The sequence below is a fragment of the Panthera uncia genome, chromosome C2, assembly GCF_023721935.1.
Source record: "Panthera uncia isolate 11264 chromosome C2, Puncia_PCG_1.0, whole genome shotgun sequence".
In the NCBI taxonomy this organism is placed as follows: Eukaryota; Metazoa; Chordata; class Mammalia; order Carnivora; family Felidae; genus Panthera; species Panthera uncia.
In genome coordinates this window covers 146,851,618-146,873,752 of record NC_064810.1, presented here as the reverse complement: position 1 = coordinate 146,873,752, position 22,135 = coordinate 146,851,618, and the positions used below count along the sequence as shown (strand labels likewise).

General features: G+C 46.6%; 1 protein-coding gene across 8 annotated transcripts in view; it reads right to left on the bottom strand.

Annotated features, from left to right (window-relative positions):
• Nucleotides 1-22,135, bottom strand: part of ULK4 (unc-51 like kinase 4) — a 567,621-nt gene continuing 545,486 nt past the window's right edge. For all 8 annotated transcript variants that reach the window (XM_049629926.1, XM_049629924.1, XM_049629918.1 and 5 more), the window contains 2 exons: nucleotides 1,901-1,986; nucleotides 1-159 (listed from right to left, as the gene is read on the bottom strand). In XM_049629926.1, coding sequence (XP_049485883.1) covers nucleotides 81-159; nucleotides 1,901-1,986 — 165 coding nt within the window. In that variant the 3' untranslated portion in view covers nucleotides 1-80. The remainder of the gene's footprint in view (nucleotides 160-1,900; nucleotides 1,987-22,135) is intronic.

The following is a 22,135-nucleotide window of genomic DNA, read 5'->3' as shown; positions in this document are numbered from 1 at the left end:
TCTGGGTTCGGCTGACTTTATTAGGTCCAAAGAGAGCCACGGGTGGCGGTGGGGCCAGCGTGTGTAGCCGAGGGCTGGTGCTAAGTGCCTTCTCGCCTGGTGTCCAACAGCTGGAGGATTTCCAGGGCCAACGAAGCCACCACACTGTCAGCAGACGAACTGTGGGAAAAACCAAGGTGGAAACACTTAGCCGTTCCTGCTCCGCGCATCAAACGTCCCAAGGGATGGCAAGAATGCGTTTGAACTCAGCCTGATCCCGGCTGAGTCAAGGCCAGTCTGGCAGAGTCCTGCCGTCCACCCTGCCCACCAGAGCAGCCCAGGGGGGACCCGGGGACTGGCAGGGAGGGGACACCGACCTCTGACAGAGCCACGTCAGGACCGGGAACACGGCCATCCACTCGTTCTCGGTCAACGTGAGAAGGCCTTTTCTGGTTGGCCATCTGGACGAAGCCCAAATAAGACGCCTTCGTGGCAGCAACCTCCCTAACCCAAGATGGAGGTCTGCCTGGTGTAGACATTTCAGTTGCCGGAGTGCCGGGCGGTGGCCGGGGGTGGGTACAGAAGAGGCGACTCGCTTCGTGGTGCACTGAGCCGTGTTTTGACACATTTGGTCCAAATTTGGGTCCAGCTCTGAGGCCGTGCTGGCCTTGGCCTAAAGGCACGGAGTCCCCTGCCGGATGAGGAGTCCCGCGGAGGCAGGCACTGGAGAGGACGGGCTCTCGGGGGCTCTCCGCTCAACTCCTGTCCACCCGGTGGCTCTCCCGGGCCCTCCGTGGCACACGTCTGTTCGGAGTGGCTTCCTGACACACGAGGCCAGGTCCCTGGGGACACATGCCGCGTGCTCCTCACCGCAGTCTTGCAGGAGGCCTGCGGCCCAGCCCGGGGAGTCACTGTCCACGTCTCACGCCACAGGGTCCCAGCAGGGCGAGGAGGCTCCCCACCCCCGGCCGAGCTAGCCGGTCCTTCCCCCTCACCTCACAGAAACCACGCACAGCCTCCCTCTTTGGCTTAAACCCGAGAGCAGGACCCGGGTAGTCTAGGAGACGGCGTCCCTTGTCCACAGACCGCCTCTCAGCAACACCCCAGCCGTGCATTTTTCTTCAAATTAACACCGAGCCCGGAACACCAGGAAGCAGAATTCAGAGAACCCTGTGGTTGTGAAAACCAACCACCGGGGGACGCCGGCACCCGTTCCCCGTCTCACGTGCCTAGTGAAGGCCAGGTGCCCCCTAGGAGGTGGATCCCTCTCTCCAGGCCCGGGAGAGCGGCTGAAGCTCAGGGGACTGTGGCCCCCCGCAACCTCAGGCCACCTCCCTCAGCTCTGGGGACGAGGGCCGGACCCCACGCCAGGCTCTGGCACGGTCACGCGCAGTGAGCGGGTAACACAGGCCCGATGAAGGATGGATGCCTGGGGGCAGCTTTCCTCTTATTCCCATGTCGTTCTTCTTTGGTCAGTTGGCATCAACAGCTCAGATCAGAGGAACAACTCGTAAGCACGCCCCTTCCTCCGCCCCCACCTCTCAAGTTCAGGGTGTGTGTGTGTGTGTGTGTGTGTGTGTGTGGTGTCATTGTGGGATGAACCCTCCCTGTGGCCCTTACTCTACCACTCTTACAGGTGGAGGAGGCCACCTGTGCACAAGGGGTGACTGCCTTCCTCGCAAGGTTCATCCCATCCCCCTGGGCGTCCCTTCCCAGCTCTCTTCCCTATAGGTGGGAATATTCCCTCCCCTGGCAGGGCTAAGACATTCTCCTTTCCTCCCTCCCCCTGCTGATTTCCCCAACCCCCCCCCCCACCTGCCAGTGGGGGATACCCGGGCGGGGGGTGCAGTGGCACGGCAGCCCCTCCCACACTGGCAATGACAGGCTGGAAGGTATGGGCCCTGGTCCTCGGTCTACTTACCCGCCAGCGGCGGCCAGCCCCTCCAGAGCCCGCAGGAGGCTGCCTGCATCCTTGAGGTTCTCCAGATGCTTCTCATTGGATGTGACCTTCGAGGGAGGGAGAAGAAAGTGGTTGGCCGGCCCATCCCTGACTCAGGCCCCACTGGATAGGCACCCTGAGCCTCAGGCTACTGGTGGCATTAGGGAGCAGGCCCTGAGTCCCCACCCCCCAGGGCACTGCTGAGCGGGGCACTAGAGGCAGACAGTTGTGGCACCTGGGGGTGAGCATGACAGAGCCTGTCGGGGCTGGAGACATGCCGGGTCGGGGTAGGGTGCCTTCCATTGGGTCCCTCAGGAGTGTTTGTGTTCTGGAAGCCTGAACTTCCCAGTTAGAGTAAGTGATGACGAAGGAACTTTTCCAGTTGTCAGGGCCAGGACTCCTTGGGACCTTGAGTCCAACACGACCTTGTTCATATGGACAGAAGAATCACAATTCTGGTTGCCTGGAGATCTGGGGGGCCTGCGGGGGGAAGGACTAATAACCAAACCTGGGTACACACCCCTTCCCAAGTACCCTAAGGAATGGGCCCTTGCTCATTCCCATGGTCCTGGGAAGAACAGGAAAAACATGTGGGGATCTCTGACTCTCTGGTGCCTAGGAGCCGAATCACACACAACCTAGGCTTCCAGAGACTTCCTCTGAAAGCCCTCCAGAAGAGTGCATGTCCTCAACACAAGAAGAGGCTTCAGGAATGAACCTCGATCCTAGTATTAGACTTGCTCCTCTTAATTCAACGTTCGTGTCCTATTGTTGTTTAAAAATATTTTATAAACACTTGCATGGTGCTTTACCTTTCAGAAGGCTCTCCCGTCTCCCGTCCACTCTCTCATCTATTCTTTTTATTTATTCACCTTGCAACGCAAGCACACGGCATGCTTTATAGATGAGGTAATGGAGGCTGGGCGAGGTACACCTGGAGCCTGATCCTAATCCCGCCATGAAGCTGGAACCAGGCTGGCCTCCGCTGCCCCCCGCTGCTCAAGTGCTCCTGGTCTTTCCACTTGATCACAGTGACCAGGGCCAGATGATCCTCTCCCCAGTTCGCAAGAAGAGGTCAAACATTTCTTAATCACTCATGGTGACAGGAAGGTCGCGGGGGTAATTAGACCTTAACACGGACTCCAAATTACGTGTGCATGAATTTGCACCTCCACGGAGATCCGTTCCCACCCGCTGGGTATGCCAGCTACCAGCAGCCAGCTCAGTTGCATCAGGTGTGGTTTCTGCAGAGGTTTGCATCTTAAAAGAGCCGCATGTAAATTTGTTCTGAAATTACACCCACCTTGATGCGTTCAAAGGCTGCTATTTGAAAACGTCAGCTGTAGTTCAATTCTGTCTGAAGTAAGCATAAACTTGTACTAAAGGGGTCTTCAGTGAGGCTTCCCACCTGGTTTTTCTCAAAGTTGCCACATACAGCTCAGTTGAACTATATCCAGAATCGCTGCCTTATCTGTACTGTGGGCCCGTGTGCAGAGGCCCCACAAGTTGCAAAGAAATTACAAGACTACCTCTGCACACGAGGCTCACGAGGTGAGTTAGAAGGTGCAAATAGAAAACTACAGTGAGAATTAGGTGATCAAAGGAAAAGATCAAAATAGCATCATGTGCAGCCGACATAAATGTAGCCATAAACAAATCCAAAAGAATTAACTGAAAACTATGTGATTGGGCCACTTCATTGAACTCTTTCTTACTAACAACATCAGTTGTCCTGTATATAAAGCTGAGTTAATTAGAAAATAAGGGTTTTCAATAATATCAATCGGAGGTTCTAGTTCTGGCTGGGTAAGATGGGAAAAACACATGCCACCCTTTCTCTCCCTCTACATGTAATTATAAAGCCCAAACTATAAAACGCACAGCACAGTGATTTGGGACACTGAAAAGTAAATAGCAGCAGGCAGATTGGGGAAAGGCACTGGACTCAAAACACCACTCAGCTGGTGGTGAGTTTACCACTTCTTTCCCTCCAGTACAGCCTGGATTGAAGTCAGCAAACCCAAACCATGGAAGTGAGCACTGTGGGGCAGAAGAGAGAGCTCTGGGGCAAGCCAGGCTTGAGAAGTGGGAAAGGAAACTCCCAGACGCTCACAGAGAGCAGATGAAACCTTCCAGGTTCTTTTCCTTTCCTTTCCCTCAGTTCTCTTGTCCCAGGTCCCAGGAAACTCTGCAGTGGCAGTGGCAGCAGCAACAACAGCCAGAGACAGGAGCCCCAGGCGGCCCCTCTCCCCCTAAACGTGACAGTTGTGGAAGTGAGCAGTTTATGGCCAGAGAATGGGAGATGCAAGGAACCAGAAAAGTACTAGGGAGATAATGAATCAGGAAGACCTCAAGAAACAAATCCCATCAAATTGTCTATAAACTCCTAGGCTCACCCTCAACCTGTGCATGCATGGAACTGATCCAAATGGCATACCAAAAACTTAAGGAACTGAGCTAATAAACCGCTGTCCAGATCCCAGACTGACTCCTAAAGGGCAGACACATAAGATAGGTCCAAAGAGCATTGCAAATGCTTTGAAACTAACCTGGCATTGAAATTACTATTCCAGCCTTCAACCTGATCCTAATCACCATTCTGTATAGAGTTCCAACTAGATACAGCGTCTCATAATATTTAAAATAGCCAAGATAAAATCCAAAATTGTTCAGCATACAAATAACCATGAAAATCTCAACTCACATGAGAAAAGACAACAAAAGACAATAAGTAACAAGATGACACAGATATTGGAATTATCTGACAAAGACTTAAAAGTGTTATAAAAATGCTGAAACAAGTAATCACTAATGCTCTTGAAACAAATATTAAAGTAGAATGTAACACTCTTAAAACAAGTATTAAAGTAAAGCAGTATTGGAATAGGATGTAAAAAAATTAGAAGATATAAAAAATAAGCAAATGAAAATCTAGAAAAATAGAACCCAAAATTTTCAAAAGCCATGCCAAATGGATTCATTAGCATAATGGAAAGAGGCAGTGAATTTGAAGACAGATCAATAGAAATGGTCCAATCTGAGCAACGAGACAGAAAAACATTTGAAAACACAAATGGACAGAGTCTCAGGAATCTGTGGGATAATAACAAAAGGTGTGTAGCACTGGAGTTCTGGAATAAGAGGGCAGAGCATGAAGGGATGAAAATTATTTGAAGAAATTGTAGCTAAAACTGTTCCAAGTGTGATGAAACATCTAAATCTACAGATTCAAAAAAGTGAAAGACTCTCAAACAAGATAACCCCAAAGAATCCTCATCCAAAAACATCCACAGTCAACTTGGTTGAAGACAAAGAACTGTGAACTCAGGCAGAAAATAATACATTACTTATAGGAGAACACTGATTTGAATTATGGTGGACTTCTCATCACACTGAGATCAGAAGAGAGTGACACAACATTTTTAAAGTGCTAAAAAAGAAAAGAAGTATCAAACTAGAATTCTATGTCTAGCAAGAATATCATTCAGGAATTAAGGTGAAACAAAGATATTCTCCAATGAAGGAAAAATAATAGAAGCAGAATTTCTTTAAAAGAATCACTAAAGGAAACTCTTCAGGGGTGCATGGCTGGCTCATTAGGAAGAGCATGTGACTCTTGATCTCAGAGTCATGAGTTTGAGCCCCACGTGGGAGGTAGAGATTACTTAAAAACAAATAAATAAATAAACTTAAAAAAAGGGTGGTGGTGTTGGGGGGGGGGGTGGTGGAACTCTTCAGAGAGAAAGGAAATAACACCAGAAGGAAACTTGGAACCTTAGGAAAAAAAGGAAGAGCAACAGAAATGGTAAATATCTGAGAAAAGTAAAACACACTATTCCTTTATTTAAAATACACTTGGTGGCAGAAAAGCAAAACATACAATATTATCTGATAGGGTTTTCAACATATGTAGATATAAGAAAATTGGAACATAAAGGGGGAAGGGTAGAGGAATCTATAATGTGGTAATGTTTCTATATTATAATTGAAGTGGTAAAATACTGATTATAAATAGATTATGAAAAGTAAAGTCTTTCATAGTCCCAAAAGCAACAACTAAAAAAACTTAGTAAAAAATACAACAGACAAACTGTACTACTAAAAAATGTTCAATAGCTTAAAAGAAGTTAGGAAGAAAAAAAAAACAAGAAAATGAAAACAGAAGGGATAAGTATAAATCAAGTAAAAAGGTAGACTGTATCCTATCATATCAAGAATTACATTAAATGTAAATGATCCAAATGCAGCAAATAAGAATTTTTGTACAATGACCAAAAAAAAAAAAAAAAAAAAAAAAGACCCAACACAATACTATTTATAAGAATCTTAACTCAAATAGAGAGAGATAGGTTGGTTAAAAGTAAAAGGATGAAAATCATGCAAATATGAATCAAAACAAAGCTAGAGTAGCTATATTAATATCAGACAAAGAAGACTTCAGAACGAAAAAAAATTACCAAAGATAAAAAGGTTTTGTCATCAAAAAGATAGAACAACAAGTGTGTACCCATTTAGCAATAGAAAATAAACATACACAAAGCAGGGGTACTGAGGTGGCTCATTCAGTTAAGCATCTGACTCTTAATTTCGGCTCAGAGCATGAGCTCATGGTTCATGAGTTTGAGCCCCACATTGAGCTTTGTGATGACAGCATGCAGAGCCTGCTTGACATTCTCTCTCTGCTCTCCCTCTGCCCCTCCCCCAACTCACACTTGCACATGTGCTTTCTCCCTCGCTCAAAATAAATAAACTTAAAAAAATACACAAAGCAAAAACTGATACAACTGAAAGGAAAAACAAACAAATGTGCAACTGTAGTTGGAGGTTTCAAAACTACTCTCATAGTAATAGAATGAGTAGGTAAAAATCAGCAAGGACATAAAAGAGTTGAACCACATCATCAACTAACTAGATTTCATTGGCATTTGTGGAGCACTAAACCCATCAATAACAGAATATATATATTTTCCCCAAGAAATCAGGACCGCTTGCTAATGTATATAATATTCTGGACCATAAAACAAATCTTAACTAATATAAAAGAACTGAAACCATATATATTATATTTGTAACCATAAACTATAAGTCAATAAAGGTAACAGGGATATCTCACATCCCTTGGAAATCAAACAACTTACTCCTAAATCATCCAAAGATCAAAGAGGACATCCCAGGGAAAATCAGAAAATATTTTAACTTAAAAATTGACTATACAATATATCAAAATCTGTGGAATTCTGCTAGAGCAGTGCTTAAAGATAAATTTATAGTACTAAATACATTAAAAAAGAAGAAAAGTTTAAGTGAATAATCCAAGCTTTCATGTTAAGAAACCAGAAGAAGAGTAAGACAAACCAAAACTCAAAGAGGGAAGAAAAAAGGAGCAGAAATCAAAGGTAATGTGGTAGATGTAAATCCAAATGTTATCAATACCTACCTTAAGTGTGCATTTAACAAACGCACTACAAGTAAAAGACTAAGATTTTGAGACTAGATATAAACAAAATAAAATACAACACAACTACATGCTGCTTACAAGAAACATACCTTTTCTTTTTTCCCCCTTTTAAATGTTTATTTATTTACTTTGAGAGAGAGAGAGCGTGCACAAGCAGGGGAGGGGCACAGAGAGAGGGAGAGAGAGAATCCCAAGCACTGTCAGTGCAGAGCCTGACACAGGCCTTGATCCCATGAACTCTGGGATCATAATCTGGGCTGAAATCAGGAGCCGGATGTTTAACTGACTGAGCTACCCAGGTGCCCCCAAACATACCTTTTTAAATATAAGGGCACAGACCAAATGAAGGTTAAAGAATGAAAACAGATGCCACATAAACAGTAACCAGACAAAGCTGGGGTAGCTACTATCAGACAAGGTAGACTGGAAGCCAATAATTGTAACTAGAGGTAAAGAGTTATTTATTTATAGAGGTAAAGAGTTATGTATTTATAGAAAGATCAATTGACCAGTAATATATACCAAGACTAAATTTTTTTTAAAATTTTTTAATGTTATTTTTGAGACAGACAGGGACAGAGGTGAGCGGAAGAGGGGCTGAGAGAGAGGGAGACCAGAATCCGAAGCAGGCTCCAGGCTCTGAGCTGTTAGCACAGAGCCCAACACTGGGCTTGAACTCATAAATCATAAGATCATAACCTGAGCTGAAGTTGGAAGCCCAGCTGACTGAGCCACCCAAGTGCCCCTACCAAGTCTAAATTCTAAACGTACTTAATAACAGTCTAAAAATAAATTTTAAAAAAATGATGAAACCAAAGGGAGAATTAGACACCAAAATTATGGTGGGATTACTTTTCAATCTCTCCCAGTAACATGCATACAAACATCAGAAGGACACAGAAGTTTTACACAAGATTAGCAAACCTGACCTAATTGACATATGTAGAAAATTCATCTAACAACTTCAGAATATATATTCTTTTCAAGGGTACATGGGAAGTTTTCAAGATATGTCATATGTTGAGTTATAAAACAAGTTCTGACAAATTCCAAAGGTATCAATCCAACAAAATATATCAGGATCTGTATGCTAAAAACTACACAATGCTGATGAAAGAAAAAACACCTAAACAAATGGATATACTATGTTCATGAATTGGAAGACTCAATGAAGATATTAATTCTCCCCGAATTTAGGTTTAATGCATTTCCTATCAAAATCCCAGAAGGATTTTACGTAGATATAGAACAGCGGATCCTAATTTGTATGGGAGGGCAAAGGAACTAGAATAGCTAAAACAATTCTGAAAAAAGAATAAAGTTGGAGGAACCACACTATACAGTTTTAAGATTTACTATATAGCTACGGTAACCATGACGGTACGGTATTGGCAGATATGCAGATCAATCAAATAGAATTGTTAGCCCAAACACAGTCACGCACAAATACTATCAACATTTTGACAAATGTGACAAGGTAATCGAATGGGGGGAAGACAGCCTTTTGAACAAACAGTGCTACGACAAAGGATGTCCATATGCAAAAAAACAAAAACAAAAAACAAAAAAAACCCAAACATGAACCTGGACACGTATCTTACACCTTAAATAAAACATAACTCAAAGTGAATCGTGGATCTGAATGTGTAAAATCTAAAACTATAAAACTTCTAGAAGACAATGTAAGAGAGAATCTATGTGACCTTAGCTTTGTTGATGAATTTTTAGATACAATACGAAAGCACAACCCCTGAAAGAAGAAAACCGACAAATTGGATTTTACCAATATTAAAAACTTGGCTCTTCGTAAAACATCGATGAGAGAGTAAGATCGGCACAGACTGGGAGAAACAAATGCAAATCACGTATCTGATAAATGGCGTTTATCTAGAACACATAAAGAACTCTTAAAATTCAACAGGAGAACAACCAGCGCAATTTTTTAAATGGGCAGACAATCTGAACAGACACTTGACCAAAGAAAGTATTATGGGTGGCAAATGAGCACGTGAAAAGATACTCAATACCATTTTTCATCAGAGAAATACAAACTAAAAGTGCAATGCCATGCCGCTACGTACCTATTAGAATGGCTACGATTCATAAGACTAACAATGGCAAACGCTGGCCGGGAAGCAGAGAAGCAGAAACTCTCATTCGTTGCTGGTTGGAATATGCAACATTCCAGCACTTCGGAGGACAGTGAGCCGCTTTCTTATAAAATTAAACACAGTCTTACCATATGGCCCAGCAACTGCACTCTTAGGTACTCACCCAAGTACACTGAAAACTTACGTTCGCACACGAGCCTGTCGGCAAAAGTCTATAGCAGCTTTATTCACAGTCACTGAAAAGCGAAAGGAACGAAGATGTCCTTCCACAGGGAAATGAAAAAACAGGGAACGCATTCATGCATTATTTGGTGTATAGGTCTGACCGGGCTTTCAAAATGACGGATCAGTAAAGTCTGGATGATTTTTGAAAAGATACGAGTTTTAATTTACCTTGCTACATTATTTTGTCCTGTGATACCAATTTTCTATAATTAGTCAAGCTGGTAAATTAGGACTTCCAGTAGCTTTGAAATGATCCTTAGGAGTGAATCACTCCTTTCTCCCAGAGTGTGGGCTCCTCCAGGCCACTGAAGGTTATAAATTAAGATGGGAACCAACCTTATTTTAGAAACATTCCCCTGTGCCTACCAATGTGGCCTTGGACCTTCTATTTTCTCGGTACTTAAAACTTTGTTGAGAACCAAATTGTGGGTCTGCTCAAAAGCCATCCTACCTATCCTCTTCTGTGCTATCAAAACACAGAACGTTTCGTGCGCACCGAAAAATCTCAGTGACGTAGAAGTGACACCTGTCCATTACGGCAGTGAGTTTCTGGTTCAGCAACCGTTGGAGAACTTCTCATGTCCGTGATTAGAGAAGTCAAGAAAGGGCAGGGACTCTTTAATAAATCATGTAAGAGGAGCCTGGCAAAGGGTGTAAACACAATACTTCTTCCTGCAATCACTATTTTCATTACTAGCACTGAGTTCCCAGAAGCCAAAGCGAACAAACTCAATTTTATTTTCTAATAACGTACCACAGCAGAGGTTCCTGGACCTCTAAGAGTCTATGAGTGGATTTCATTATTTCAGAACGTCCCTTTCCTGCGAACAGCGTCATGCCTGCCTCACATTCCTCCTCTTTACGATAAAAACGCATCGGCTGAATACGAGTGCCTGTCATTATCTCACACTGAGACATCCGACTGGTAGCTGTGCGGCTAAAGTCAATCAAAATGAAAATAGGAATTATACTAAACATGTGCAGTGCGCATGGTAGACAGGATCATTCAAAACAGGGGGTGTTTAAGAAAAGGGCCAGAAAAAAGTTGGAAGTTTGAACTTAGAATTAAGATCCACCTGGGAGGACTATCCCTCCACTTCTGTTTGATTGAGGATATATAAAAAACTGATAATGTACTCCGGGCAAATACACGACTTATTCAACTGGCTACGGTCACTTGAACACGGCGTGTGTCAATCAGCCCTCACGCATCACTGGGAATAACCAAAACACCGAAAGGAGACACGTGCGTCCTACAGAATCAACCTTCACGTTCCCCAGCAGGCTCACGAACTGTAAGGTAGTGGCTTTACACACACCGTAAAGGACAGAACTGGGGTTGGCTCCTTTCTGGAATTCAGCTTCCCAAAGGCAAACTGACAAAAAAATGTCCCACTGTCCCCCATAGTGGCAGGACACTGAATTTGGCCAGCCCCCTCGGTTTGCAGGTGAGGCTGTGACAAGAGGACAGTGGCTGGCCCAGGGTCACGGTGGCCTCTGAGGGGCAAAGCCAGGCCTGGCGCCCGCATTCTTTATCCAAGGTCATAACAAATGTGCGAATAAGAACTTTGATTTTCGATCGCTGTGGTGTACCGTGAATTCATGCTCATAAACGTGACTCACAGCATCGTCCTCGTGAAGCTCATAAAATGCTCCAGGACCAGCTTCTCTATTAGAAACGGTTTCGGGAATCGGGACTTAACGTGGCTGCAGCCGAGTCAGGCATGGGCAGACCGTGGGGGTTGTTTATGAGGGTACAATGACATACGCCTGTGTCTTCGGTGGTCCTCAATGCGTGTGGCGAAGCGAAGCCAAGTTAGCGTTAGTTTTCTAACCAGAGAGGCCTCCGGACAGGCCCAGGCAACACTGAGAAACTAGAAAAAAACCTGGAGATGAAACAGGCAACAGTGAGCCAGGCCAGGTGCTCCCCGGTGCTTGTTATTACAGACACACACTTCACACAGGGGAGGACTGTCTTAATTCTGTGGCCTTCAGATCTCACCAACACAAGTCGAAACAGGCAGGGAGCTATGACAACTCTACTTCAAAGAGTTGAAATTTCAAAAACAAACCCGTACACGGAGCCCCTGTATTTAGTTCTCTTAACATATGCTTTGTCTTCTCTCGGCTGAGGTTTTTAGGTTACTTCAAAGCCGTTTTTACCAAACGCATATGGAGACAGGCTCTCTCCACTTGTTATCAGACGCCAGGATGGAATCCGGGGAAGAACTTCCGGAAGGTGTAATGGGGTCTGGCAGTTCCTCCCCCAGGCTCTATCTGGCGTTGCAGTGCTCGTTGGGGGCCTCTCCAGAAACTTCTTGAGCTGCCGCCAGGGTCTGGCCTCCCACATTCACATCACAGCAAGACTGTATTAACACACGACATGCTGCATCCGGGCCCCTGTGCTCATTATGCCTTCCCATGATGCTGAGCGCATCTGGGGTAAAATGGAGTAATTCTCGCGCAGCTTTCCGTAGCCTCGTGGCCTCCATGCCTTCCCCGGAGTCCACTTAAAAACTTTATGTTCCTCAGTGAAAGCAAGGGAGGTCCCTTCTGACCAGGACTAATAAGCAGGGCGATGACTGGAAGGAAATCCGGAGGTACCCCTGATTCCTGTGAGCGGATCTGCTGGTCACGGAGGGGCGAGGGGTTCCAGCTAGAACCTACTCTGGGGCGTCTTCGGGGAAGAGACAGGACTTACCGATGAGGCAGCCCTAGTCACCAAGACTTGCTCATCTAGATTTGGCCCAGACTCCCATGAACTCAGGCTCTCTGGAGAGGGACAGAGATGCTATACTAAGCCTGGATGGTCCCGGGGCACACGCAGACTGACCGCAATGGAGGCATTCTTCTATGCTCTTCCGGAAGCACCAGTTAGCTTTGATTTGCGGTTGAGCGGCACTGAGGCCCGGAGAAATGGTGGCAGCTGGAACATATTGATTCCTCAAGTTGAAGAAGTCCGGGCGAGAAGAAGAAGAAAATGGCTCTTATTCAAGAGCACCCACGAGTTTCCACGTTGAGGACGTAAGAACTGGGGCGGCGAGGGACTGTGCCCAGGGCATTAGCAGGTGTGCACGGGCAAGGCTAACAAAACCTAGGTTTCAGGTAGGAACTGTTGGGGTTCACCTCTGTCTATAAGACTATTTGCGCTAAAAGGCCTAGGAGTACAAAGGCCCTGGAATTTGGGTCAGGAAAGGAAACGAACACGTCTGTGGTACTACGTTCACGAACAGAATTAAGTGCTTTCAACACATGACTTTCTTTTGGACAGCCTTGCAAAAAATAAATCTTAGCATGCTCACTTCCCAGAAGAGGAAATGGAGGCTGGCAGGGCTTCCGTGACTTGCCGCAGGTCACCTGGCCAGCAAGCACTGGCACGGAGATAGGACCCCGTCTACCCAACTTCAAGACCCCGGCTCTTTCCGAGAGACTGCTGCATCCTCACATCTGCTGAACACCCAGCACAGCTGCTGGCTGACTGGATAATGAAAGCAAGTGACGGACTGGCGAAGTGTGGTGTCACCTCGAGCGCCTCCACCTACAATGCTGGTGATCTGGTGTAAAGGCTTGCCCGGTCCGTGCTGCTATGCACGCGGCCCCTTGCAAATCACACAGCACCCTCTGCTCCCCGCCATTGTTGTCGTTGACTCTCATCACTTTCACTGGGAGCGGGGAACCACACACTCTCTCTTGTAGACCGAACTGGGGTTCCAGGTGTAGACCGAAGGACTCTGCGGGTCACATGTACTGTCCGCTAAACGGTTCCTGATGTGGCGACCGCCACTCGTTTGGCGATTTCTCTCAGTGCCTGGCTACCAGAAGGCTTTATGCATCCCTCCTTGCATCCGGGGTGGGACGTCTGTCCTTGCTGCTGATGGGAAGTGAGTTACGAGTTTTCTGGGTTGCCATTGTGGACTAGTATTTCCTAGTCTCTTCACAATAACCATACGAGGAAGGTCTTCTATGATCCTCTGGTTAGAGATGAAGCGACAGCGGGATCCCCCACTACTGGCCAGCAGTGGAGCTGGGATGGAGACCAGGTCCGGCTGACTCTCTCCAATGCCCCCCTTGCCCTAATCGCCATGCTGTCCTCTGCCTTCTCCCCCGTCAGGGTCTGGCTGCAGAAGCACTCAACACAGAGACAGGGCCGGTGTCGGAGTGGGGAGGGTAGAAGCGGACGTTACCCATGAGTAATGAGAAGGCTGACATTCCGGAGTGGGGGGAGTCAGCCCGAGCCTGCAGGAGCCGGGGTCCCTGGAGGAATGGCTGGGCCTGCAGCGTTTGCGGCCACAGCCTCTAGAGCGAGGGTCAAAGCTCACTCTTTCAACTGGTATTTCCACATTTGGAAGGGGAAGCTGACTTTAGTGAGAACACACCAGTGTGGGAGGATTTTCTTTTTTCTCTTGACCTTTCTTTCCTCCTCCTGGGGTCTGTATGCTTCCCAGTCTAGCCCGACACCTCCGTTCTCCTCTCCTGCCCCAAACTGCTGCCTGTACGTCTGGGCACCTGCTAAATCCAGGGGCCGTGGAAATGATATGCTCAGGATTTGAATGTTTTTCCTTTTCATCCCATAAGACATGATTATTTTCTGGAAGAAAATTATCCATATCTGCCTCCTTCATTTCAGGCCAGCCAGTTCTCTCATCTCTCTGCAGGGCAGTAAAAATGCCCTTATTGCTTAAAACTGTCCGTAATTATATCAGTTTCTGGCCATTAAATCTAGTAAGTTTAAAATGTTGAATATAATATAGCCGGTTTGGGAAATCTTTTAGGCCTGATCCAACCGACTAGTTACAACAGCCAGGTCCTAAATATGTTAGGAAACAGCAGTTTTAATTGGCAAAGAATGATGATTGTGGACCTTGTGTGCATATAAGGATAAACTAGAGGGTGGCCCAAAGAAAGTTCCGGTGAAATATAGGATCAGACCGTGCCATTCTCCCCAGAGGGCCTGATCCAAGTGCTGAGAAGGGCAAACATGAGGGAAAGGACTTCCAAGGCAGGGGTATGGGGGTGCCAACTATGGGATGTGGCTGCAATCATTGCCTCACAAGAGAAGATACTCAAGGTAGCAGCCATCATGTGATTAGGGAAGCGTGAGAACTTGGGTCACAGGAAGTGAGGAGTTGTATGGGTAGTCGGAGTTTGACCTTGACCCAAGAAAGTTCCGGCTCATCCTTAGGAACACTATATGGTCGTACTTCGGTGTCTATTTGACACTGGGATCCCTAATTTGTGGTGTGGGGCGCAGGTGGGAAAGCAGCAGATAGGAGAAGTGGCTTAATAGTATCAATTTCCAGCTCTTTCTCTGACCCTCCTATCGAATGGGGAGACAAAGTAGGGTCATGTCGATGTCAGGTCAACAAAGCTTCCTTCTTTCCTCAGTTCCTCACTCCCCTAAGTAAGGACACTGTCAGCCACTATGCCACTGGGGTGTGATTCAGCCATTATAAATAAGAACAGTCGGGAAAATGCTTGCAGTGTAGAGTAAAAAACAAAATCTAAACACATGTGGAACATGAGTACAAGTATATAAAATGGGTATGGGTACCTTCTAAGCCTGAAGCCTCCAGTGTGATAAGAAAATTACACACCTAACCCTTGCTCCCAAGGCCCTCAGTTTAGTGACAGGTGGGCAGAAAAGAAGCCACGACAGTACACGGAGGGCACGTGAAAAGCCCTTTTGGCAATCGTAAAGGGTCCTACAAACCCTTTCTTTATGCTCGAGATGAAAGGGTGTACTGAGCACCTACTATGTGCCAGGCTCTGTTTGGACTCAGGGAATACAGCGTGTGCAGGGGTGTGAGCGCAGAGCTGTGGCTGTGAGAAACACAACGAGAAAGTAAACGTGTACTTTGTGATAGCAGTCGGGGAAAGTAGCACAGGAGGAGAGGGGTAACGGTGTGCGGCTGGGTGGCCGGGACAGTCCCCCGGTGGGCGCAATGATGAGCGTGCCAGCCATGAGAACAGCCCGGGGACCCGCATTCTGCAGAGGGGCAAGGACAGCAGCCACGGTCCCGAGGTGGGGACGATGCCGTGGCACCTGGTGGCCTGAAGAAGCAGGGAGCCAGCTGGGAGGGACTGCAAAAAGGGTCCAGGTGGTGGTGACGGGGACCGGGGCACCGTATCCAAGAGCTTGCCTGCCGGCCCGGGATCCCCAAGCACTCTGACTTGATCCCTCCTGACCTTCCCTCCCACTGAGCCTTCGGTGAAGCAAAGACGAGACGCTGCCTGGACCTTAGTCCTCCGTGGCAGAGACGGAGGCGTGAGACAGCAGGTGACCAGGGGGATGAATGTGCCAAACGAGTCAACCCTTTACGGTGGGCCAAGCGTCTACACAGTCCCTTTGGAGGGAATGCGAGAAAAGTCTGCATCCTAGACTTCGTGACGTGGAAATGGAACCCTTGAGATTTCTATCTGGAAAAGGTGGACGTAGTATACATTTGAAACGGGTGACATGATCACACAGGAATTGTGAGTGGAGGGGAGATAAACTCATCCACAATTACTAGTAATTTTTTTAAACAGACTTATTAGATGAGCATTTTGTTTCTGGGTGACGAAACTGTTAGCTAAGCGAACAAAGTCTTCGACAGACCCCTGCGATACATGTCATGACGGGAGGGAAAAGTCAGTTGCTTACGGCCGCCACGAATTCTGCTTATGACAACGTGCTCCACGAGCAGAAGCACCTTAGCTGTTGTGAAGCCACTGAATTTGCAAGTACAAGGGGGAGGCAACGTGGGGGTGGGGCCTATCAACCTGCCCCCACAGACCCTCAGGGAAACATGACTTCAAAGGCATCAGGTTGGGATCTGTAAGTCTGGATAGAGGGCCTCAGGGAAGAGGGACATGCGAGGTTCAGGTGGCCCTGGCCGGGCCTGCAGGCCGAGCCAGCACCCCAGAATCCTCCAGTCTGGGCTGGGCCCTGGGCCTCCAGTCAGGAAGGCAGGTGAGGGGCCACTTTAGGGCTGGTGGGCAGACCCGCAGCCACAGGCACCACAGCCACCAACAGCGTGGATGCAGGGGGTGGCCTGCATGCTTTCCTGGGGTTCAGAGGCAGGTGGCTTCCACGAGGCTCGCTATCACCTCAGCAGCGTCTTCCACATGTGTCAGAAGGAGGCTGGACACGGGCAGGCAGAGCTGATGGGGATACCTGAGCCAAGGGTCCACTCATTTCTTTTCCTGCCTTGCACTGTCCTCCAAACTTCACCTTGTACTTCCGGGACTCTCTAAGGGAACATCGGGGCTGGCTGAGATTTCCTCAGATTGCTAAAATTTGGAAGAAAATGAAATGGAAAGAAAAATTAGAGCACATGTGGTTTCCATGATTAAAGCCGTCAGGCACCTTTTAGTCAAAATTCAGGCCAGACAGCTGAAAATTCCCATGGTGGCTGTTGTTTTTGTTGAGGGACTTAATCAAATGCTGAAAGACTCCGTTTGGGAGCATTTTAATAATGACCATTTTGAGAAAATGAGTAGCCCCTGTGAGCGTCTCATCCTCCCTCCCTCAGGCAGACCACAGCACGAGGACATTCTTTGTGAGGCCTTGAGAAAAGCTGCCTCCAGAAGCAGGGAGGGGAGCTGTAAAGTCTTTGGATCCCACCTCAGACGCAGGTCGGCTGTCAGCTGACCCTGAAGCATCCATCACGCCCAGCTAGGTGGTGACAAGGAGCGTGGTGTGTGGTGGGGGTGGGTGGGCTTGGAAAACTCCCACGAGAGGCCTGCTCTGCTCCGGGGCAAACCTGGTGACCCACACAGCACTAAGCAGAATTGGGATCTACAGGAAACAACTTCCTGGACCAGGGTCAAACTGGCCGTGGGATAGAATTAACTGAAGCAAAGTCTCAGAGGCTTTGAGGACAACGTCAAAGAGCCTGGATCTTCCTCTGCAAAAGGCTTTGATGGGCTGAGTTGACCCACCTCCACAAGCCTCTACCCCTCATTCTTCGTGGGTACTTCGTGGGGCCAGGGCCGGGGAGGGGGCTGGTGTTGGTGACTAGACAGGGGTTGGAATCAAGGGAATTGGGGCCACCATGTGGCAATCACTCATGGCCTCCTTCTGGGCCACTGGGGGCACTTTAATAGGGAAGCCAGAGCTTTGGTTTAAGTCAGCCTCTAATGGGTGGCTCAGAGTCTCTAGAAAAGCATCAGGTTGGCTGCTCACACATCTTTGTAGGCCAGAACGGGACACCAAGAGGGCCTTGCAGAGCCGAGGTCCCAGAGCTGTGAGACCCACAGGGACACCCCCTCTGAACCCAGGCCAGGCACCATGGGGGAAGTTCCCAGAAATAGGTGGTTTGGCCACAAACAGGCTAGGCCATTTTCTTCACCCTGTCCTCAACGGCTCCCAGTACAAGGGCAAGCCTCTTGGAAGCCTAAGAACATTATCCAAGAGGAAAAGGTTTTTAGGGCTTTCAGATGAGGTGGCACAGACAGGACTTCCACGAACTTTAGGAGCCCCAGCTCAAATGCCAAAGTATCCGCAGAAGGTTTTCACTGAACAGAGGCAGGAAAATGGATGGAGAAAAGGATTTCCCGGGCCGGGACAAGGAGCTCTCCTACTCCTCCTTCTAACGGAAGTGTCGCCACTGTACCTTCCCTCAAACAGCTTCCTCTTAATAATCCCTTAGTCCCTCAAAACCAAAAAACACTCTGCTTGGGACTGACACAGAACCAAGCCAATGCTAACGGGATGGTAGGGCTGCCTGACATCTTTTAGGTAGAGAAGGTGGCTGTGTGTGTGCGTGTGTGTGTGTGCGTGTGTGTGTGTGTGTGTGTGTGTGTGTGAGTAAATGTGCTGGGAGGGGGCATTTTAAGGCTTTAAAACACTTTCCTTAGATACACTCGCTTATCCTGAAATGAGGAACCCAGTGGATGGCAAAGAGGGGGAAATCCCACATACACTGTAACTTCCGCAGGATTTTAGGTCTTAACCTGACAACACCTGTAGTGAATATTCCTTCGTGTGCGTTACCCCAACCGACCTCTGAGTGAGCGGGGTCCTGTTGCTGTTCTCGTTTCCCAGAGGAGGAAACTGCCGCCTCAAGAGCCAAAGTGGCCAACCAAGGTCTTCTCGACTGAGAACATCTGGGCTCGGTCATCAAGCGCCACGCTCCAAGTCGGGAGGAGCGTGAGCTGTGATGTCTGTGAGATCCAGATGGCCTGCCAAACAGGCCTCAAGGTGTGAGGGGGCTTGATCTGCCGGCTTCGTGACAGCCTCTTGCCCCACATTGGTGCTTCTCAAATGGGGGTGGTTTGTTCCCCAGAGGACATTTGGCCGTGTCTGGAGACGGTTTTGGTTGTCACAACTGGGGATTCCTGGAGGTGCTACTGGCTTCTGGCATCTAGTGGGTAGAGGCCAGGGATGCTACTACACGTCCTACATGCCCAGGACAGCCCCACGATAAAGAATTATGACTCCAATGTCAATAGCGCTGAGGTTGACAATCCCTGGGTTCGACACCAGATCCTTGCTCAGGCAGGTTGGGTCACCTTCTCGTGCAATACTAGGACGTCTGAGGAAGTTTAGAAGGCTAGCTCCCCTGTCCTGTTTTGTTTTCTCCTATGGGAGGCTGCCTTGGACTAGCTTTTGTTCGATACGCAATACCCTTCCTTCTGTGGTATGTGGGTCTGTGACCATCATGGGATGTATCCCACCCATCTAGGGGCCTTCTGAGCTTCCCCAGGCTGAGGTGTCCTGGTGGAGCAGCCTTGCAGGCTCCCACGTTCTGCCGTCCCACAGGAGGCCCCAGAAAGTAAAGGCTTTGCATATCCAGACCAAACTGGCATTCAATTGTCAGCTGGTTCTTTTTTCCCCATAGGACCCACTTAAGTGAACATTTCAAGCAAGCTTTATTCACTCCTCTGAAATTAGTTCTGTATGAATTTTAGAACAGATCAGCATTCTGGAAAAAATTAAAGTGGGATGAGCACGACATCCTTATTTTGTATTTAGAATATAATTACTCCTTCATCATTCCAAGATATTCCTTGGAAATGGGTAATTTCATCCCCCTCCATTAGCTTCACAAATAATTTCAATGCAAATCCATGAAAAGAATGAAGGCCACAGCCTGCAATATTACCTATTACCCAACATGTCCTTTTATACAAAATCCTAGAAACAGACATCGGGCCTAGGATAGATAAATGAGTTCTAGGAATTGATGGTCAAATGGTCTTTCAGCATATGGATGAGGTGGCTTCTGGAGAATGTAACGTGATCTGAAAGCTCCCTTAATTACAGACATTAGGAGGCTTCAATCCATTTCACCCCATGACAAAAAGGCACCATGATTCAGTTGCTACCTTGATGCGATGCCTTGGTTCATGATAACGAAACGTTGAGTTGAGATCATAGGAATTCTGGCACTATTTTAATGAAACGCAACTTTATGAAAAACAAATTCTTATGCAGATTATCTACTTAATGGACCTTCATGGGGTTCCTTTAAATAGTATAATCTCCATGTCTCTTAAAGTTACTCAAATGATAATACATTTCATTTTACAGGTTCCTATAAAATTAAATTACTTAATAAAAGAGAAGTGTACAATAAAGTATTTGAACATAACCGCAGTTGCAAGGGTACTGGGGAAAAGTCCTTGACTCTGGCAGCTCACTTTTTTTCCCACCCTCCATACTTTTTGATGACTCAACCTTTAGTTTGAAGGTACAATGAAAATACTATTTATTACTATGAACTGTTATGTGTGAAAATTACAGACTGTTTTCTGTTTAAGATAGAATGTATATATTAGAACAAACACACATACACACATCACGTAAACATCCCAGGACAATGGCAGACAAGGCTGTTAGTCCAAGGTGGAGAACAAGAGGATCATCACTCAGAGAAAAAAATGATCCATAATATACAATAAAAACTACCTGCTCGAATAGGGGGCCCAGAGTTCAGAGATAAGAGGTATGGATGAACACAGTCAGACAGGGGAGGATACAGATGCCTAACCAAGAAAGGGTCTGAGGGCCAGGCCTAGACATCCAGGGAAAGTACTCACTCCACCCAGGTGAGGGGCCATGACCTTGTAACAGGTTCCATGTGCATATCCGTCTGCCCAGGAAGACTCAAAGATTTGCTCTGCACTGCTGTAGGGTCTCCGTCTCAGAGTTAGGAAGCGCAAACAAAGATCTTAAGTCCCTTTCCCTTCCTCTAGATCTGGTTTTTTCTGTTTGTTTTGTTTTTAGCTTTTGTTGTTTTTTCTCTGAGTGTATGGAGTTGAGGTGGACTCAATACGACTCCAAAGTTCAACCTCTGCCTTTCATTCTTGGATCCAAGGTAGTTGTGAGGCAGCCTTATATTAGCAGCTGGTCCTGCTAACATGTACCGAATGCCGTGTGCCAGGTACTGTTTGAAGCACTTAGAGAGGAATTAGCTCATCTGAGCTCCTAAGAGTTAAACGTTGTTAAGGTTCCCATTTCACACATGAAGAGACCGGGGCACAGAAAGGGTACATTCCTAAGGAAGCTATTAAAAAGCTCAAATAGAGACAATGAAATTCAAATCCATAAAATGACAAAATCTGAGAAAAAGTGCATTTTTGTCTTCTATTCACTTTTTTGTATTAGGACAAGTGGCAAAGATTACTACAGTAACTCTTCTTTTTCTAAACATGACATCTTCCTAAATTATTTCTTTTTAACCATCTGTGTCACATAGTTTTTAGCTAGTTGATACAGGGCTTCTAAAATTAGGTCTTTTACGTTTTTCTATGTCCTTTTTCTATTTCCTTCTCACTTTCATTATGTCTTCATGTATTAATTTTTAACAGTTTTATCAAGGTTTCATTGACGTGATAAAGGACACAAACATAAGTTATACAATCTGCTAAATGGTACGTATGCGTACAATTGTACACATCCATGAAACCAACACTATAATCCAGATGGTGAACATATTCACCATCCCCAAAGTCTCCTGACACCTATTTGTAATCTCTCCCTTCTTCTCTCTGCTCCCACCTCCATTTCCAGGCAACCACTGATCTGCCTTCTGTCACTATTTTGCATTTCATAAAATTTTATGTAGGTGGAATCAGACAGTATATAGTCTCTGGCTAGCTACTTTCACTCGATACAATTATGTTGAGACTCATCCATGCTGTCGAATGTATCAAGAATTCATTCCTTGTTATAGCTGAGTAGTACTCCATTGTACAGATGGACATACCAGTTTGTTAATCTGATCACTTACTGATTGGCATTTGGGCTGTCTCCAGCTTTGGGGTATTACAAATGGAACTATCGTGAACTTTCATACGCTGCTGATGGGAATGTCATTACCACTTCTGATGACCTTCATTTCTTTGTGTTGATACAGCTTTCAATCTGGTGTCCTCTTCCTTCCAACTGAAGGGCTTCTTGTAGTGTGGGTCTGCTGTTAATGAATTCTTTCCACT